At 41.3% G+C, this 17,184-nt stretch overlaps 1 protein-coding gene across 2 annotated transcripts in view; it reads left to right on the forward strand.

Annotated features, from left to right (window-relative positions):
• Nucleotides 1-17,184, forward strand: part of LOC148877910 (myosin-3-like) — a 105,321-nt gene that overhangs the window by 86,650 nt on the left and 1,487 nt on the right. For both annotated transcript variants that reach the window (XM_088946398.1, XM_088946407.1), the window contains exons 20-22: nucleotides 16,006-16,135; nucleotides 16,379-16,525; nucleotides 16,637-16,749. In XM_088946398.1, coding sequence (XP_088802524.1) covers nucleotides 16,006-16,135; nucleotides 16,379-16,525; nucleotides 16,637-16,749 — 390 coding nt within the window. The remainder of the gene's footprint in view (nucleotides 1-16,005; nucleotides 16,136-16,378; nucleotides 16,526-16,636; nucleotides 16,750-17,184) is intronic.

Raw genomic sequence — 17,184 nt, forward strand, 5'->3', positions numbered from 1 at the left:
TTATCCACACACCTTCGGCTACTCCGTGTGCCATTGCACGGTACTCAGCTTCAGCACTGGATCTAGCTAGCACGGTTTGTTTCTTACTCCTCCAAGTAACAAGGTTCTCTCCTACAAAGGTGCAGTAACCACTAGTAGACCTTTTGTCACTTTGAGATCCAGCCCAATCCGCATCTGTGTAAATTTCAACCCTCAAGTGTCCATGTTTCTGGAATAATAAACCAACACCCGGGAACTTCTTAAGATACCGTAGTACTCTCTCTGCTGCTTCAAGATGGGTGGACCTAGGTGCATGCATGAACTGACTGAGGACACCAACAACATATGCTATGTCTGGACGAGTCATAGAGAGGTACAACAATCTCCCTACAAGCCTCTGAAATTGCTTCACATCCTTAAGTGGTTCACCTTAATTGTCACTTAACTTATGGTTGGGATCAATGGGAGAGTCAACTGGTTTAACCCCAATCTTTCCAGTGTCCTTAAGCAAATCTAGGAGTAGCTAACACAATTGCATCCCCAATGGGATCAATGGGAGATCCCCTCTCTTATGCTTGGGATCAATGGGAGATCCCCTCTCTTATGGTTGGGATCAATCTAGGAGTAGCTAACACAACTTATGGTTGGGATCAGTGGGAGATCCCCTCTCTTGAAAGAAGGTCCACCGCTAGTAGAGGGACCCCCCTTTGCTGCCAACACAATTGCATCCCCTCTGGTGCTGTTCATCAAGTTCCTTCTGCTCTCTTCAGACTGGACAAGAGCATAGACATCCTGAATTGAAGGAAGATCCTTAGAACTTAGAATTTGTACTCTGATGGGTTCATAGATAGGATTGAGACCATGTAAAAAGGCAAACACCCTTTGCTGTGAGACAAGTTTCTTATACAATTTTGCATCTTCCTCACACTTCCACTCAATGTTCTGGTAATGGTCCAGCTCCTTCCAAACAGTTGTCAGGTCAGAGTAATAAACTGATAAACTCCTCTCCCCCTGTTTACAAGTACATGAAGCTTCTTGCAGTTGATAAATTTTGGCATAGTATCGAAGTTCAAAATATGTGGACTTTGCCTGATCCCATATCTCATTTGCATTTTCAGTCCACATGAAGTTTTTCCTTATTTGCGGTTGCATAGAGATCAAAAGCCATGACATAACCATACTGTTCTCCTGATCCCATTTATCATGTTCTACATTTCTAGAAGGTAGTTCTTTGATTCTTCCATTTATGTAGCCTACTTTTCCCCTTGCAGTTGTGTATAGTTTGATCCCCCTTGACCACTCTAGGTAGTTTAACCCGTCAAGAGGAACAACAGCCATAGGGAAGGATAGATCACTATTCCCACTCATTCCATTCAGCATTGTGGAGATTCCGAATGTAGCTGAATCTTCACTACTCATGATTCTCAGTTCAAAAAGACACAAAACCAAAGCACAGTCTTACAGAGCTGCAACAGTCCACAACTAGACACTTGCTGATTTTCGGCCCCACAGAAAACCAAGCACAAACACTGCAACTGCACATGCAGTGTAACCAGGTCTAAAAGACCTACAGCTCACAACTTTGATACAGCTTCTCAGCCCCAAAAAAAACACAGTAGGAGCAGCAATACAAGTGGTGATTCACCACACTTAATCGGCTGATATCCACTTTCCAAGGGCAGCCGAACAGTCACTCAAGTTCTAGGGTTCATCAACAGCCCCTTAGAGTGCAGACTAGGGCAACATACAATCGGAGGAAGGGGAACAATCCCTACTCAGATTCTGGAACATTAACAGTCGTGCAAGAAGCCATAAACAGGGAAAAAAAATTCAGTACCAGCAATAGGCAGTACAGTCATGAACTCGAACTTCCCTTCAGGTCAGAGCCTTCCTTCGAACATCTGGGATGGATTTCTACAGTCCTCTTGGCCGAAGCAACCCAGTTACCAGCAAAAAAACATGTTGTTGAACCCTTTTTCTGTGCTAGGAAGTTGAACAGTCAGCATACTTGTAGCATAGCCCTACTTGACAGTGGAGACTAACCGCGGCACTAGAAACACTTCCTCTTCCTTGTCTTCAAGCATCAGTACTATAGCTCCTCCGCAGCAGAGGAGAGAGACCTCAGCTAGTTGAGCAGGAGACCAAGAAGAAGAAGAAAAGAAGGAGAAAAGAAGGAAGGAGAAGAGGAAGAAGAATAAGAGGCAACTGAGTTAAGGCCTCAAGAAAACTTAGCTTCAGTCGAGTGAAGCTTTCTATTTATATTGTTCTAGCCGTACATAACAATATATCTACAGAATTACGAAAATACCCCTGTGGGTACTAAGTCTGTGTACAATACATATAATACACCTGCTAACAGTTCCATAAGGTGTCTCGGCTGGTTTGGCACCTAACAACCATGTTTCTCCAAGTAGGTCAAGGACATATTTCCTTTGACATAAGTTAATTCCGTGCCTTGACCTTGCAACTTCTATTCCTAAGAAGCACTTCAGCTTACCCAAATCTTTCGTGTTGAAGTGATCTTGTAGGAAGTTCTTCAATTTGTCAATCCTATTGTTGTCACTCCCAATTATGACAATATCGTCCAAATACAACACTAGTAAGATTTTCCCATCTTTTAAGTCATGGCTGAACACAGAATGATCTACCTAACACTGTTTCATCCCAAAATTTCCTTTTTAAGTCTACAAACTTTACCATCCTCCCCCTAAGCAACAAACCCTGATGGTTGCTCCATATATACCTCCTTAATTAGATCACCATGCAGGAAGGCATTCTTGATGTTAAGTTGCAAGAGAGGCCAGTCATACATTACTGCTAATGAAATCAACACACGAACTAAGCCAATTTTAGCCACAAGAGAAAATGTCTCCATATAGTCCACACCATACAACTGAGAATAGCCTTTGGCCACTAACTTGGCCTTTAATCGTTCCATACTGCCATCTAGAAGATACTTCATTTGTGTAGACCCACTTACACCCAACAACATGCTTATCAGGAGGGAGAGTAGTAAGTTCCCACGTGTGATTGTGTTGTAAAGAAGACAATTCCTCTTCCATCGCTTGTTGCTACCTTGGAGAGGTAAGAGCTTCCAGGACAGTTTTGGGAGTGGAAATAGAGGATAACAAGGATATAAGATGGCGATGGGAAGTAGAAAGGTGAGCAATTGAAACATAATGAGAAATAGGATGGGATGTACAACTACATTTACCTTTCTACAATGCAATAGGAATATCAAGGTCTGAAGGAGGAGGTGCAACCACAAGATCCGTCAACAAGGACTGAATTGGAGGAGGGGCCGGTGCTCTTCTGTGAGTATACCCTTGTCGGACTGCTGGCCTCTCAGTAATAAACCTGTATGGGAGAGGGAGGGGATGGAATAGGAACCATGGAAGGGGGATCCGCAACCGGAACAGGAACCATGGGAAGGGGGTCCTCAACTGGAATAGGAAGTGGAACCACGGGGGAAGGAGAAGGGAACTCAGTACTCGAGAAAAACGGGACTGACTCAAAGAAAGTGACATCCAAACACACAAATGACTTATGAAATTTAGGGTTATAACACTTATACCCTTTTTGAGTTCTGGAGTATCCAAGGAAAATGCATTTAGTAGCACACGCATCTAACTTGTCTAAACCAGGACCTAAATTTTGAACAAAACAAAGGCATCCAAAGACTCTCGGGGTAAGAGGAAACGGAGACAGAGTGGGAAACAATACTAAGAAAGGGGATTGACTTCCAAGGATGGACATAGGCATCCGATTGATGAGGAAACATGATGTTAGGACAACATCACTCCAAAAACGCTTTGGGACATTCATATTAAGCATAATGGACTGAGTAGTTTCATGTGTTAGTTTTTCCGTTCAGCCACACCGTTCTATTGTGGGGTGTAGGAACAAGAAGTTTGATGAATTATCCCATGGTGCTCTAAGTATTGTTGAAATGGTGTTGAGGTGTACTCTTTTGCATTATCGGAGCGAATAATTTTAAAATGAACTCCAAATTGGGTACGTATTTCAGCATAAAATTTTTGAAAAATAGAGAACAATTCACTGCAATCTTTAATAAGGTAGAGCCATGTCATCCTTGAAAAGTCATCAACAAAAATTACAAAATACTTATAACCATTGTATGACACCACTTTATTTGGACCCCAAACATCTGAATGAACTAAAGAAAAAGGACTCAAGACATGACTATCAACTCTTGGGCTAAAAGAAACTCTATGGTGTTTCCCAAGTTGACACGACTCACAATCCAATGATGGAAGATGACTTAAGGACGGAACTAACAACTTCAAAGCCTTGAGAGATGGATGACAGTACAAAGCTTGTTGAATTAAAAAAATATGAAATAAAAGGAGTTTTTTGAAGAAAGAAGGAAGAGAGAAGGAGAAGAAGAGAAGAAGAAAAGTTGAAAAGAAAGGAGAACAATAATTTGGCCGCCCCCTTCACTTATTATTTATATTAAAAATAATAGAGCAGTACAAAGACAACTATGCCCATATAAGGCGGCAAGACATAAAACAACATATATAAGACACAAAAACATAATAAAATTTGGACTCACATTAACTACTGTGGTCCCCACCTCCTATCTAACAACTAACATAAAACCTCTACTTATAAAAACATCATAAAATTGATTAATCTTCAACACTCCCCCTCAAGTTGGCAGTAAATGTCACACATTCCCAACTTGCATAGATCATGCTTAAGCTTGTTCTTTGCCACCCCTTTAGTGAGAACATCAACCAACTGTAACTCTGAAGAGACATAAGGAAAACAGACTTCTCTGGTTGTTACCCTTTCTCTTATAAAGTGTCTATCAACTTCAATGTATTTTGTCCTGTCATGCTGAATTGGATTGTGGGCAATATTGGTTGCAGCCTGATTGTCACAGTATAACATCATAGGTTCCTCTGCTTTCACCCCAATCTCACTCAAAAGAGATCTAACCCAAAGAAGTTCTGAGACACCATGAGCCATGGATCTATACTCAGCCTCTGCATTTGACCTTGCCACAACCACTTGCTTCTTACTCTTCCAGGAGATCAAGTTTCCACCTACAAAGGTACACACTCCTGATGTAGACCTCCCATCATCTAAGCATCCTACCCAGTCTACATCTTTATAGGACTCTAGTTTCAGATTCTCATGATTTGAGAAAAGAATGCCTCTACCAGGGTGCATTTTCAGATATGCAAGTATCCTCTCAATAGCTTCCCAGTGCTGAACCCGAGGTGCATGCATGTACTAACTCACAACACTAACAACATAAGAAATATTTGGTCGTGTCATACACAAATACAACAGTCAGCCCACCATTCTTTGATATCTCCCCACATCCTTTACCAACTCACCATCCACACCATTAACTCAGTGATTTGGATCAATAGGAGTGTCTGCTGGTTTGCTCCCTAGCTTCCAGTCTCCCGCAATAGGTCAAGTACAAACTTCCTTTGTGAAATAAAGATCACATGCTTGGATCTTGAAACTTCAATCCCCAAGAAGTATTTGAGCTCACCAAGATCTTTGATCTCAAATTCTTGCTACAATGATATTTTGAGATCATCAATCTCCTCCAGATCATTTCCCGTCACCACTATATCATCCACATACATAATCAGAATTGACACCAGAGCATCTCTCCTCTTCACAAAGAGAGTGTGATCAGACTGTCTGTGTGTATTCAAAACGGATAAGTGCCCCTCTGAACCTATCAAACCAAGCCCTAGGTGACTGTTTTAGTCCATACAAAGATTTTCTGATTCTGCACACCTTTCCCTTACCAACATTCTCATAAAAGCCTACTGGAATGTCCATATATACCTCCTCCTATAAATCACCATTGAGGAAGGCACTTTTTGACATCAAGCTGGAATAAAGGCCATGAATAGGTGGCTGCTAGAGATAGAAGGATACGAACTAAACTCATCTTAGCTACTGGTGCAAAGGTTTCTAGATAATCAACACCATAGTTCTGAGTATACCCTTTTGCTACCAACCTTGCCTTGTACCTCTCTATCATGCCATCAGCCTTATATTTCACTGTGTATACCCATCTACATCCGACTGTCTCCTTGTCTGGGGGGAGGTCAACTATTTCCCAAGTTTGGTTTTTAACCAAAGCATCCATCTCATCTTGCATGGCTGTTTTCCACTCAGGTTTGGAGAGAGCCTCAGTAACATTCCTGGGTATAGACAGAATCCAGGGAAGAAAGAAAAGCACGGTAGGAGGGTGATAAGGCATTGTAGGAAAGATGGTGTGAAATGCAATGGACTGTACACTTTCTCTTCCCCTTATGAAGTGTAGTGGGAAGATCAAGGTCAATGGGATCAGCTGCAATAATGGTGTTAGGGACAGAAACATTACCATCAGAAAGCATAACAGGCTCAGGCTTAAGAGGAATACTTGGAGTCAACATCATCTACTGGAGTTTCAGAAGGACTGATAGAGAGGTGTGGGTTGAGGATGTGTGGAGTCAACATCATCTACTGGTGCTGATATTTCTGTGAGGCTGCTCGTAGTGGCTCAGGTAATGAAACTAGAGGTGTAGGAGCTGGCTGAACTGATGAAGGCACCAAAGAAATAGGAAGAGGAACAGATTGTGAGTTCTCCTCCCCAAAACTCTCCCCCTGAGGAGAACCACTTGTGAAGAAGGTGGATTCAAATAAGGTAACACTAGGTCTTAACCTTGTGACAAATCTGCTCCTTAACATTGGGTCTTAACAACAATACCCCTTTTGGTTCTGAGCATACCCAAGAAAAACACATTTCTTGGACTTAGGATCCAATTTCTTGTGATGAGAGCCAAGAATGTGAACAAAGGAAACACACCCAAAAACCCTCAGAGGTAAATGAAATATCTCCCCATCTGGAAAAAACAGACTAAATGGCACCTTAAACCCCAAAGTCTATGAAGGAACACGGTTAATCAAATGCACGGTTATAAGAACTGCATAGGAACTGAAGCACACACCATAAGATTCTTGCCACCTCCACAACGTGTTTGTTTTTTTTTCTCAGCAATTCCATTCTGTTGCGGTGTATATGCACAACTGCTTTGATGAATTACCCCATGTTCTAGGAAATACGTGGTTAGGTCCATCTCAAAGTACTCTCTGGAATTATCTGATCTAAAAACCTTAGTTCTCACTCTAAATTGTGTGAGAACCATCTGGTGAAACTGTCATACCAAGTTAGGAACCTCATCACGTGATCTTATCAAATATATCCAAGAATATCATGTATAATCATCCACAAACAAGATAAAGTAATGGAATCATCCCATGGAAGGTGTTAGAGTTAGCCGAATAAGGGTAGATTAGTCATCTCACCTTGGTTAAGTTATGAGCTTATGTGGCAGTCTTATTAGAGGTTCTCTCTCCCATACTTAAGTAGGGTCAGTTTAGTCCTTGTACATTTAATTAGAAGCCTAATCACTATTAAGAGGTCGACTGATAGGGTTTAGCCATCAAGTTCGACATTTCTTTCATCTTCTTCTTCTTCTCTTCTCTTTCTTCTTCTCCTTACTGGTTCGGATTACCGTAGCTACAGTAGCTACAATTGCTACAGTAAAAACATGGTATCAGAGCGTGACAACTTCAGTTCGTGACCTGTTTCAGTTCGTGACAACTTCAGTTTGTGCTTCAGTTCTCTCCTTTTCTTCTCTGGGCTGTCAATGGAGAAAAGTGGTTCATCCCAGGCCTGAAACATCACAACTCTTTTTTTTTTCTGGTGCACAGAACCTTCTTTCCTAAGAAAACAATTTCAGCAGTGAATGGTTGGCTGAAGCTCTCAAACGAAGGTTGGTTTTCTCTCCTCTGTGTGCTGTTGGTATTTCTGGGTTGAAAATCTTCAAGAACTTGAGAGGACTGATCATAACCTAGAGAACTAGGTTGGTTGTTGCCCTAGTTCCTGGAAAAATTCCAAGAACAGGCTGTGTTTACAGTGACCAAATGGTGTAAGGGCTGCTACTGTAGGTGGCCGAATGGTGCAAGGTGTAATGCAATGGTACTAGTTGAGTTTTTGTTGGTCTTGTGGTGCCCTCTTAAAAGCGTTAAAGCAGGTCTGTATTGTGTGTGACAGCTATGGCTGTGTGGTGGTGCTTGTAATGCACAAACTCTTGATAGCAGTAGTGGTGTGATAACTAGTTGAGTTTTTGTTGAGTAGTTGTAAGAGATCTTGCATGTGGTTAGTAAGTGCTGAATTAATGTCGGTGTAGTCTGTTTTTTTTGTGAAATCAGTAGTGGTGTGGATAAGAACAAAGGCGCGTGTATCTATCATTGTGTTTAGGGACTGCTGTAGGTTCTGGAACATCAAACTCTTGACAGCAGCACTTAGTTGGTGATTGGGAATTCAGATTAGAGGCAGCATTGAAAGAGTATCATGGCAGTAGTGGGAGATGGCTGTAGTGATCAGAAACCTAGTGTGGTGGTTTCCTCTGACCATCTAGGTGTACAGATGACCTCAATTAAACTGAATGGTGAGAACTATGTTCCATGGGCCAAGTCGGTGGAAGTTTTTCTCAAGGCAAAGAGAAAAGTGAAGCATGTGAAAGAAGATAAACCACCGGTTGACTCTCCAGGGTTTGATGATTGGGAACATGAGGATGCTCAAATCATGACATGGCTATGGAACAGTATGGAACCCAAAATAAGTACCAACTTCATGTTCTTAGATACAGCTAAGGACATATGGGAACATGCCAAGAAGTTGTATTCTGGGCAAGATAATACTACAAGGGTATATCAGCTCTATCAGGAGTACTTTGGTCTGCATCAAGGAAATAAAACCCTAGAAGAGTATTATGCCAGTATGAAGAACCTCAGAATTGAACTCAATGTCTATCAACCTCTCACTCCAGATGTTAAGGTTCAGCAACAACAGGGGGAACAACTAGATGTCACAAGGTTCTTAGTGGGGTTGAAATCAGAGTATGAACCAGTTAGAGCCCAAATATTGGGGGGCTCTACCCTTCCTACACTTGAGGAAGTGTTTGCTCGGCTTCGCAGGATTTCTTTGGGACAGATAGAGAATCCCACACAGTCTGATAGATCAGCTTTTGTAACAGCCAGAGGAGGTGGACGTGGTACGAAAGGGGGAGGACATGCCTCCCGAGGAGGTCGTGGTGGTTCCATATTTGGCCGTGGTGGTGGTCGTGACTCAGGGGGAGGCCGTGGCAAAGAAAAAGGCAGCTCTACAAGGAAGTGTACCCACTGTGGCAGGGAAGGACATTCCGTAAATTTCTGTTATGATCTTCATGGCCGCCCTCCCTCTAAATGGGCCAATCATGCTATTGCTGGTGGGGTTGATGTCAGTGATAATCAATGTGCAGATCCCTACTGAACGACCACCAATTCGGCAAGTGTATACATGTCGAACGACACCAGCCCCTCTTCCGACTTCTACCTTGTCTGCGGATCCTGTCATTGCTCCTGTTGCTAAACCTTCAGGACTTGACCTACCCATTGCCTTACGGAAAGGTAAAAGTAGTTCTACTCTCCATCCCATTTCCAATTTTGTTTCAGTATCTCGCCTTTCCGCCTCACATCGCCAGTTTGTTTCACTATTGTCATCTATTTCCATACCTAACAATGTCCAAGAGGCTCTTAGTTCACCTGGGTGGAGGCAGGCAATGGAGGAGGAACTCTCTGCTCTTCAGCATACTCACATGTGGGAGCTCACTACTCTTCCTCCTGGTAAGCATGTTGTGGGTTGTAAATGGGTGTATACTGTTAAATACTTTCCAAATGGTAGTGTGGAGCGTCTGAAAGCCAGACTTATTGCTAAAGGGTATTCACAGTTGTATGGAGTGGACTATATGGAGACCTTCTCTCCAGTGGCTAAGATTAGCTCTATCCGTGTGTTAATTTCCCTAGCAGTTATGTATGATTGGCCCTTATTTCAAACTTGACATAAAAAATGCCTTCCTTCATGGTGACCTTATAGAGGAGGTATATATGGAGCAACCACCTGGGTTTGTTGCTCAGGGGGAGGCTGGTAAGGTGTGCAAACTGAAAAAGGCAATTTATGGGTTGAAACAATCGCCTCGTGCTTGGTTCGGGAAGTTTAGTGAAGTGGCGAAGAATTTTGGAATGAAAAAATGCCAGGTTGATTACTCAGTGTTCAGCTATGACTTAGAAGCTGGAAAGATTTTATTAGTGGTCTATGTGGATGATATTGTCATAACTGGCAGTGACAAATTGGGGATCGACAAACTCAAGGTTTTTCTGCAAAATCATTTTCCAACAAAAGACCTTGGGACATTGAAGTATTTCTTGGGTATTGAAGTTGCTAGATCAAGACAAGGTGTAAACCTGTGCCAAAGAAAATATGTTCTCAATCTATTGGACGAAACAGGACTGTTAGGTGCGAAACCGGTTGAGACTCCTATGGAACCAAATGTTAAGTTGAGCGGTGATACAGGGGAAATATTTGATGATCCTGGAAGGTATAGACGACTAGTGGGGAAGCTGAACTATTTGACCATCACGAGACCAGACATCTCCTTTGCAGTCAGTGTGGTGAGCCAATTTATGCAGAACCCTCGTATATCTCACTGGGATGCAGTTCTTAGAATTGTAAGATATTTGAAGGGAGCTCCAGGTCGTGGGCTATTGTATAAATCAGGAGGAAAACTTGAAGTAGTTGGGTACACGGGTGCAGATTGGGCGGGCTCTGTGTTTGATAGAAGATCTACTACAGGTTACTGCACATTTCTTGGAGGAAATCTTGTGACATGGAAGAGTAAAAAAGCAGACGGTTGTGGCTAGAAGCAGTGCTGAAGCCGAGTACAGAGCCATGGCACACACTACATGTGAATTAGTATGGTTGAGGAATCTCCTACAAGAAATCAGGTTCTACATGGATAAACCTATGAAGTTGTACTGTGACAATCAAGCTGCGCTCCATATCTCATCCAACCCTGTTTTTCATGAGAGAACAAAGCACATAGAGATTGATTGCCACTTTGTGAGGGAGAAGGTTCTTACTGGAGAGATAAGCACAGAACATGTAAGCTTAGGTGATTAGTGGGCAGATTTGTTTACAAAAGCCTTAAGCTCAGGGAGAGTGAACTATATATGTAACAAGCTGGGATTATATGATATATATTCTCCAGCTTGAGGGGGAGTGTTAGAGTTAGCCGAATAAGGGTAGATTAGTCATCTCACCTTGGTTAAGTTATGAGCTTATGTGGCAGTCTTATTAGAGGTTCTCTGTCCCATACTTAAGTAGGGTCAGTTTAGTCCTTGTACATTTAATTAGAAGCCTAATCACTATTAAGAGGTCGACTGATAGGGTTTAGCCATCAAGTTTGACATTTCTTTCATCTTCTTCTTCTTCTCCTTACTGGTTCGGACTACTGTAGCTACTGTAGCTACAGTAGCTACAGTAAAAACAGAAAGGATATGATATGGCCCCCATACATCAATGTGAACAATATTAAAAGCAAAAGTACTTCTTTTATTACTTGGTTTAAAAGGTTGTCTACAATGCTTTCCTAACTGACAACTCTCACAGTCAAAAGTAGATAACTGAACAAAATCAAACAACTTAGGGAAAAGACATTTCAAAGAACTAAAGAAAAGGTGCCCCAAGCGATTGTGCCAGAGCATAATCTGGTTCACTGACTCTGACCCACTACTACTGCTACTGCTAACATGATAGCCCTGATGTCTCAGAGTCTCATCCAGAAGGTAGACTCCATTCACCTCATGACCACTCCCAATCATCTTCTTTGACTCCAGATCTTGCAAAATATGATTACTAGGAAGAAAGCTCATGGAACAATTCAAGTTCTTTGTCAAAAAACTAACAAGCAGTAGGTTGGTATGAAGTCTATGGACATGTAAAACAGAAGACAGAGTTATATCATTGGTCACTCTAACTATCCCTTTCCTAGCAATGAGAATATGTGAACCATCTGCTGTAGAGATTCAGTCTTTGCCAGAACACAACTGATAGGAATTGAAAAGGGTAGGGTCATTATTCATGTGCTCAGATGCTCCTAAGTCTATAATCTAGGGAGGTCCCTCCTTACCTGAAGTGGATGCAAGATTTGTAGTTGAATATGAACTACCTGTATATGCAAAGGAAGAGGTGTAGTTGGCTCCTGCATTCTGTTGTCCATCTGGAATGCTAGTGCTAGGTGAATCTTTCTTACTCATAAGCTGTCCAAACCTCTCCAATTTTGTCTTCACTGCTGCTACTGCAATAGATTCCCAATCCGTTTGGGAAAGAGGGACCGAAGAGTCTCCTGTAGTGGCTACATTTGCATTTCCCTTCTTGTTCCTTTTTCGGGCAAGCATAAGATTTGGATGAAGCTTCCAGCAAGTATCCCTAGTATGCTTAGGATTCTTGCTATAATCACACACCAAGTCATCTTCAATTCTAGTCTCATTACTCCCCCTGTCTCCATTCGGCCTTGGTTTTGTTGTACCAACCATAGCCGACTGGTCAATCCCAGGATGTCTCAGCATTACATTCCTCCTACTCTCCTCTCCAGAGACAAAGGCATAGGCTTGAGAGAGTGTCACACCCTCTCTATAAAGAATATGCTGCCTAGCAATGTTAATTCAGGGTTTAGCCCTGCCAAGAATTCAAAAACCCTATTCCTCTCTACCAGTCTGTGATAGGTTGCTGCATCATTTACACTTTCCCATACCGCAGTGTCTAAGTGATCTATTTCCTGCCATAGAGTTTTCAGCATGGAGAAATACACAGCAAGAGATTTTTCTCCTTGTTTCATACTTATCACTTGATTCCTAAACTGATAGGCTTTGGCTTCATTTTGTTTTTGAGAGTAGGTTTCAATCACTCCATCCCAAATCTCCTTAGCAGTATTATCCCATAGGATTTTTTTTGCAATATGAGGTAATATAGAATTACACGGCCAGGCATTACCATGTAATTCTCCTGCACCCATTGGGAAGAGTCTGTATCAGGTTTCTTCTCCTCTCCAGTGAGATACCCTAATTTTCCATGGGCACCAATAGCCATCTTAGCTGATTGTGCCCACTCCAAATAATTTGTACCATCAAGTTTTACTGTAGTAATGATCCCAAACCAAAAAATATCACTACTACCTCCAACACCCAGTCCCACAGCACCAGTAGATTTCATCTCGGTATTCCAACTCTCCATCTTACTTCAAACAGTTCAACAATAAGAAAAAATAGATTGGAAACCTTCCAAAAACAATTTAATATCACACGCGCAGAAACAAACCCTTCCAGAAGAAGAAAACCCTAGCTGGAGAGAAATCTCTCTCCTCCCCACGCCTCCCAACAGAGAGAAGAGTGAATTGATCACTCCAGGAGGCTCAGAAAAATCCAGAAACGAAACCGCACTCTTCAGAAAATCAAAAGAAAGCTAACAATACCTAGCCGCCCAAGATCAGATAAAAAACAAAGAGTCCAACTTTTCTGCGACTCTTCCCCGTACTCTAATTCTTCTTGATTTTGATGCCGAACAGTAGATCACCTTCCTAATGACTAGATCCCTCCAAAAAATCCAAGAACTGGGCAATTTACAGACGATCGATCAGCCCTTTATTACTTCATGTAGTCGGCTGATCTAGGGCTGCATGAAAATGCTTCTAGAAACCCTAGCCGCTACTCTGATACCAAGTAGAAAGCTTGCTGAGTTAAAAAATATGAAATAAAAGGATGAGAGAGATTAAGGCCATAAGGAAGAGAGAACAATGTAAAAAGAATCATCTACTAGTTGAACCTTTATCTCTGTTAGATAGCAAATTGTAGGATGTGAAGAGAGAGGGCTTACTAATCATGTGGTTTGAAGCCCCTGAGTCAATGATCCAGGAGGAGTCTCAAGGTAGAGAGGTGACATGGAAAGTTGAAGCATGATCACTTGCTATAGATACAAATGAGGTAGATGGGGTGGGAGATACCCCCTCTAACTAGCATAAAGCCCTACCGAACTGCTAAAGCTGTTCTCTCAGGGAACTTTTGATATCTTCCTTGGAAGCCAAACTTGTAGGATGCTCCAGAGGTTTAAGTTGTCAAATTAGCGGAATTGAACTTCTTAGGTGTCAGTTTCTTTGTGTTCTTATGCCTCCCAATCAGATTCCAATGGGTCTCCCTAGTATATCCAGGTTGTTGGCAGTGAGTACACCAAAGCTTATCCTTGTAATCACCCTCTGACTTCTTATTTCCATCATTCTTCTTTATGCCACTAGTACCACCTTTTGCTGCCAAAGCTACCTACTACCCCTTTGGAGAATTCTATGCATTCTCTTGCTTTCTTTAGATAGCACAAGTGCATATACTTCCTGAAATGAAGGAAGCTCCTTACTCCCTAGAATCTTCACCCTTATGGGTTCATACATGGGATTAAGACCCAATAAGAAAACAAACACCCTTTTCTCTGACACGAATTTCTTATAACTTACAAGTCCTGGCATCACCTTCATCCTTCCAGTCAATAGTCTGGTAATGATCTAACTCCTTCCAAGTGGATGAAGGAGCTGAATAATAAGCAGGAGACTTATCACCTTGTTTGCAGGTTGAAGATCAACTAGCAATTATACACCCTTGCATAATGCCTCTGTTCAGCATAGGTGCTTTGGCTTGCTTCCAAATCTCAGCTGCAGTTTCAGCCCACGTAGTGTTTTTTTTTTCCTCGCTTGAGGCTGCATGGAGAAAAGGGGCCATGACATTTTCTGTTCTTCTGGTTCCACCTGTCATGTTCTGCAGTACTTATTTTTGGTTCCTTCATCCTCCCATTGATGTAAATTGTCTTTCTCCTTCTGGTTATAAATAACCTAACACTCCTAGATGACTAAAAGTAGTTAGCCCATGGAAATTAATGCTGTCCATGCTATTACTAGTTATGGAAGAATACGAGGAAATCCTTGAGGTTGCCGAATCATCAGTAGACATGAATGCACACAGCCAAAAGGCTAGAGGGGGCTGTCACACCACTACAGACCATAACAAATGCTGTGAAGGCTATTCAGCCGGCCAATCTAACTCCTAGACAACAACAACAACCCACCCACCCCCCCCCTCCCCCCCCCCCCCCACACACAAAAAAAAAAAGAATAAATGGCTCTAAACCAACACCCTCCAAACACATGAAGGAGAAAACCCTACAATATAGAAACACTGTTCCATACTGAGAAAAACCTTCAAGATTCTGTTCACCAATCTATTACTCTGATTGTAGCTGTGTACAGGTCTCCTGGAAACATCCAAACTTCATTTGGCACTAACCCTTGCAGTCACACAGTCACACTGATCTTTGATCCTCAAAAACCATACAAATTGGGATCTGCGATCCTTTACTCATCCAAAGAATAACCTCCTTTGGTCCCACAAGGAGAAGAAAAAAGAAAAAGAAGCAGGAGATCTAGGTCAAATTGAATACTTCCTGCTATGTCCCAAATTAGAAAAGATAATAACAAGGGAAAAAATAGCAGAAGGTAGCTTGACCACCTACGATCCCTGCTCTGATACCATATAATCCAGCAGAAAGTAAGAGAAAAATAAGGGAAGAGCATGCAGGAGAGGAGGAGAGAAGAATGTTTAAATCTCAAAAAGTGGGGCTGGCAGCATCCTCTCATTTATTTATATTAGGGTGACATAAGCTCAACATAAAATAAAGTAAAAGTGCAGATATAACCCCTGTGGCTACTACATATTATTACAACAGGAATATTGCAATGGGCAACCCTCTTTACTTTTCTGGGCACTAAACCCTAGATTATTTTTCTTCTTGATTAAGATAATTTCTGTCTTTCAATTTATTAAATTGCATATATTTTTAGTTCTTTGTAAAATTGAGATTTACAGCCTTGCTATGTCAATGTGGTTGGCTGTACAGGCATGGCTAACTGGAGATGTGGAAACATTCCAACTTTTTTATTATGGAAGTTTATTTAATGTTTATTCTCCTATTGGATTTAGACAGATCTATGTACATATTGTTTTGTTCTACTTTAAATCAGCATTAATTTTTATACCTAATTTTGTTAAATGTTTGGTGCTTCATAGACTGGTGTATTAGAAGATGCAAGAAATCGATTGTTGCAAGGGATAGTCATTGTTCAAAAATTGTTCCGTGGTTGTCAAGCTCGTCATTATTTCCGAGAACTGAATAGAGGAATAAGTACCATGCAATCATGTAATGCATACGAAGTGATTCTATTTCAATGGTTTCCATTTTATAAACATTCTATTTACTTGTTCTGTGACGATGATGAATATTGACATAATTTTGTCTCTACGTATATGATGGAACCAATTTTACTTGGTCAGTTGACCTTAATCAGTTGCATATGTTTTTCTTTCCTTCTCTTCTGTTTTTTGCCCCCCCCCGTGCAAGGTAACAATAGGTTGTGTCTTATTGGACTTAATGTGCATTCAGTTGTCAGGGGTGAAAATGCAAGAAAGGAATATCAGATTTTGGTAAAGAGGCAGAAAGCAGTTTTTCTCATACAGAAGCATTTGAGACGGAAGATTGCTCTTAGAAAAATCAATGATAAACAGAAGGCTGCCATTCTTATGCAGTCTGGTATATTTTTGTTGATTGTACATGCTTGTGGCTGTTCAATTGCATAAAATATCCCCCTCCCTCCACCTTTTCTCTTTTGGTTCTGTTGATAACTCTACATATTTTTTCCAGCAACTCGTGCTTGGCTGGCTAGAAGGCGCTTTAATGATATGAAGAGTTTGGTAAACTCAAATCTCAGTAATGAAAAGCCTGAAGCTAATCCAGATACGGAGATTCCACAAAGGGTATTTCTATCTGGCTTGTACCTATTAAATAAGAAAATGTTTCTTTCTACCAGTTGTTCCTAATTGATAAATCATAATTACTTCCTCTGTGTAGTACTAGGAGAATGCTTCAACCATATGGTTCCAGATGGATTGGCATTTCTTCATATCTGAGTTCTATAAAAAGCAATCAGTTTGTTGCAATGGGGTGCCTCATGTAACTTATAAATAGGATCAAATTCTTGAAATATGACTCAGGAACTCCATGGACTACTGTATTTTGTTTTCCAAGATTCTGAGGGATGCTTTTAGGATTACATTGTCCAATTATGATATCTTTTGTAGAACAAAAAAACAATGTATAAAATTTTCCCACGTCTATGGCTGTTAAAAAGGAAGCTAGATATCTACTGTTCTGTGTCCTATTGAAATGGATTGAGCTTCTATTTGGATAAG

This window comes from Nelumbo lutea, chromosome 1, assembly GCF_056320005.1.
Source record: "Nelumbo lutea isolate HS-2025 chromosome 1, American lotus-T2T, whole genome shotgun sequence".
NCBI classification, from domain to species: domain Eukaryota; kingdom Viridiplantae; phylum Streptophyta; class Magnoliopsida; order Proteales; family Nelumbonaceae; genus Nelumbo; species Nelumbo lutea.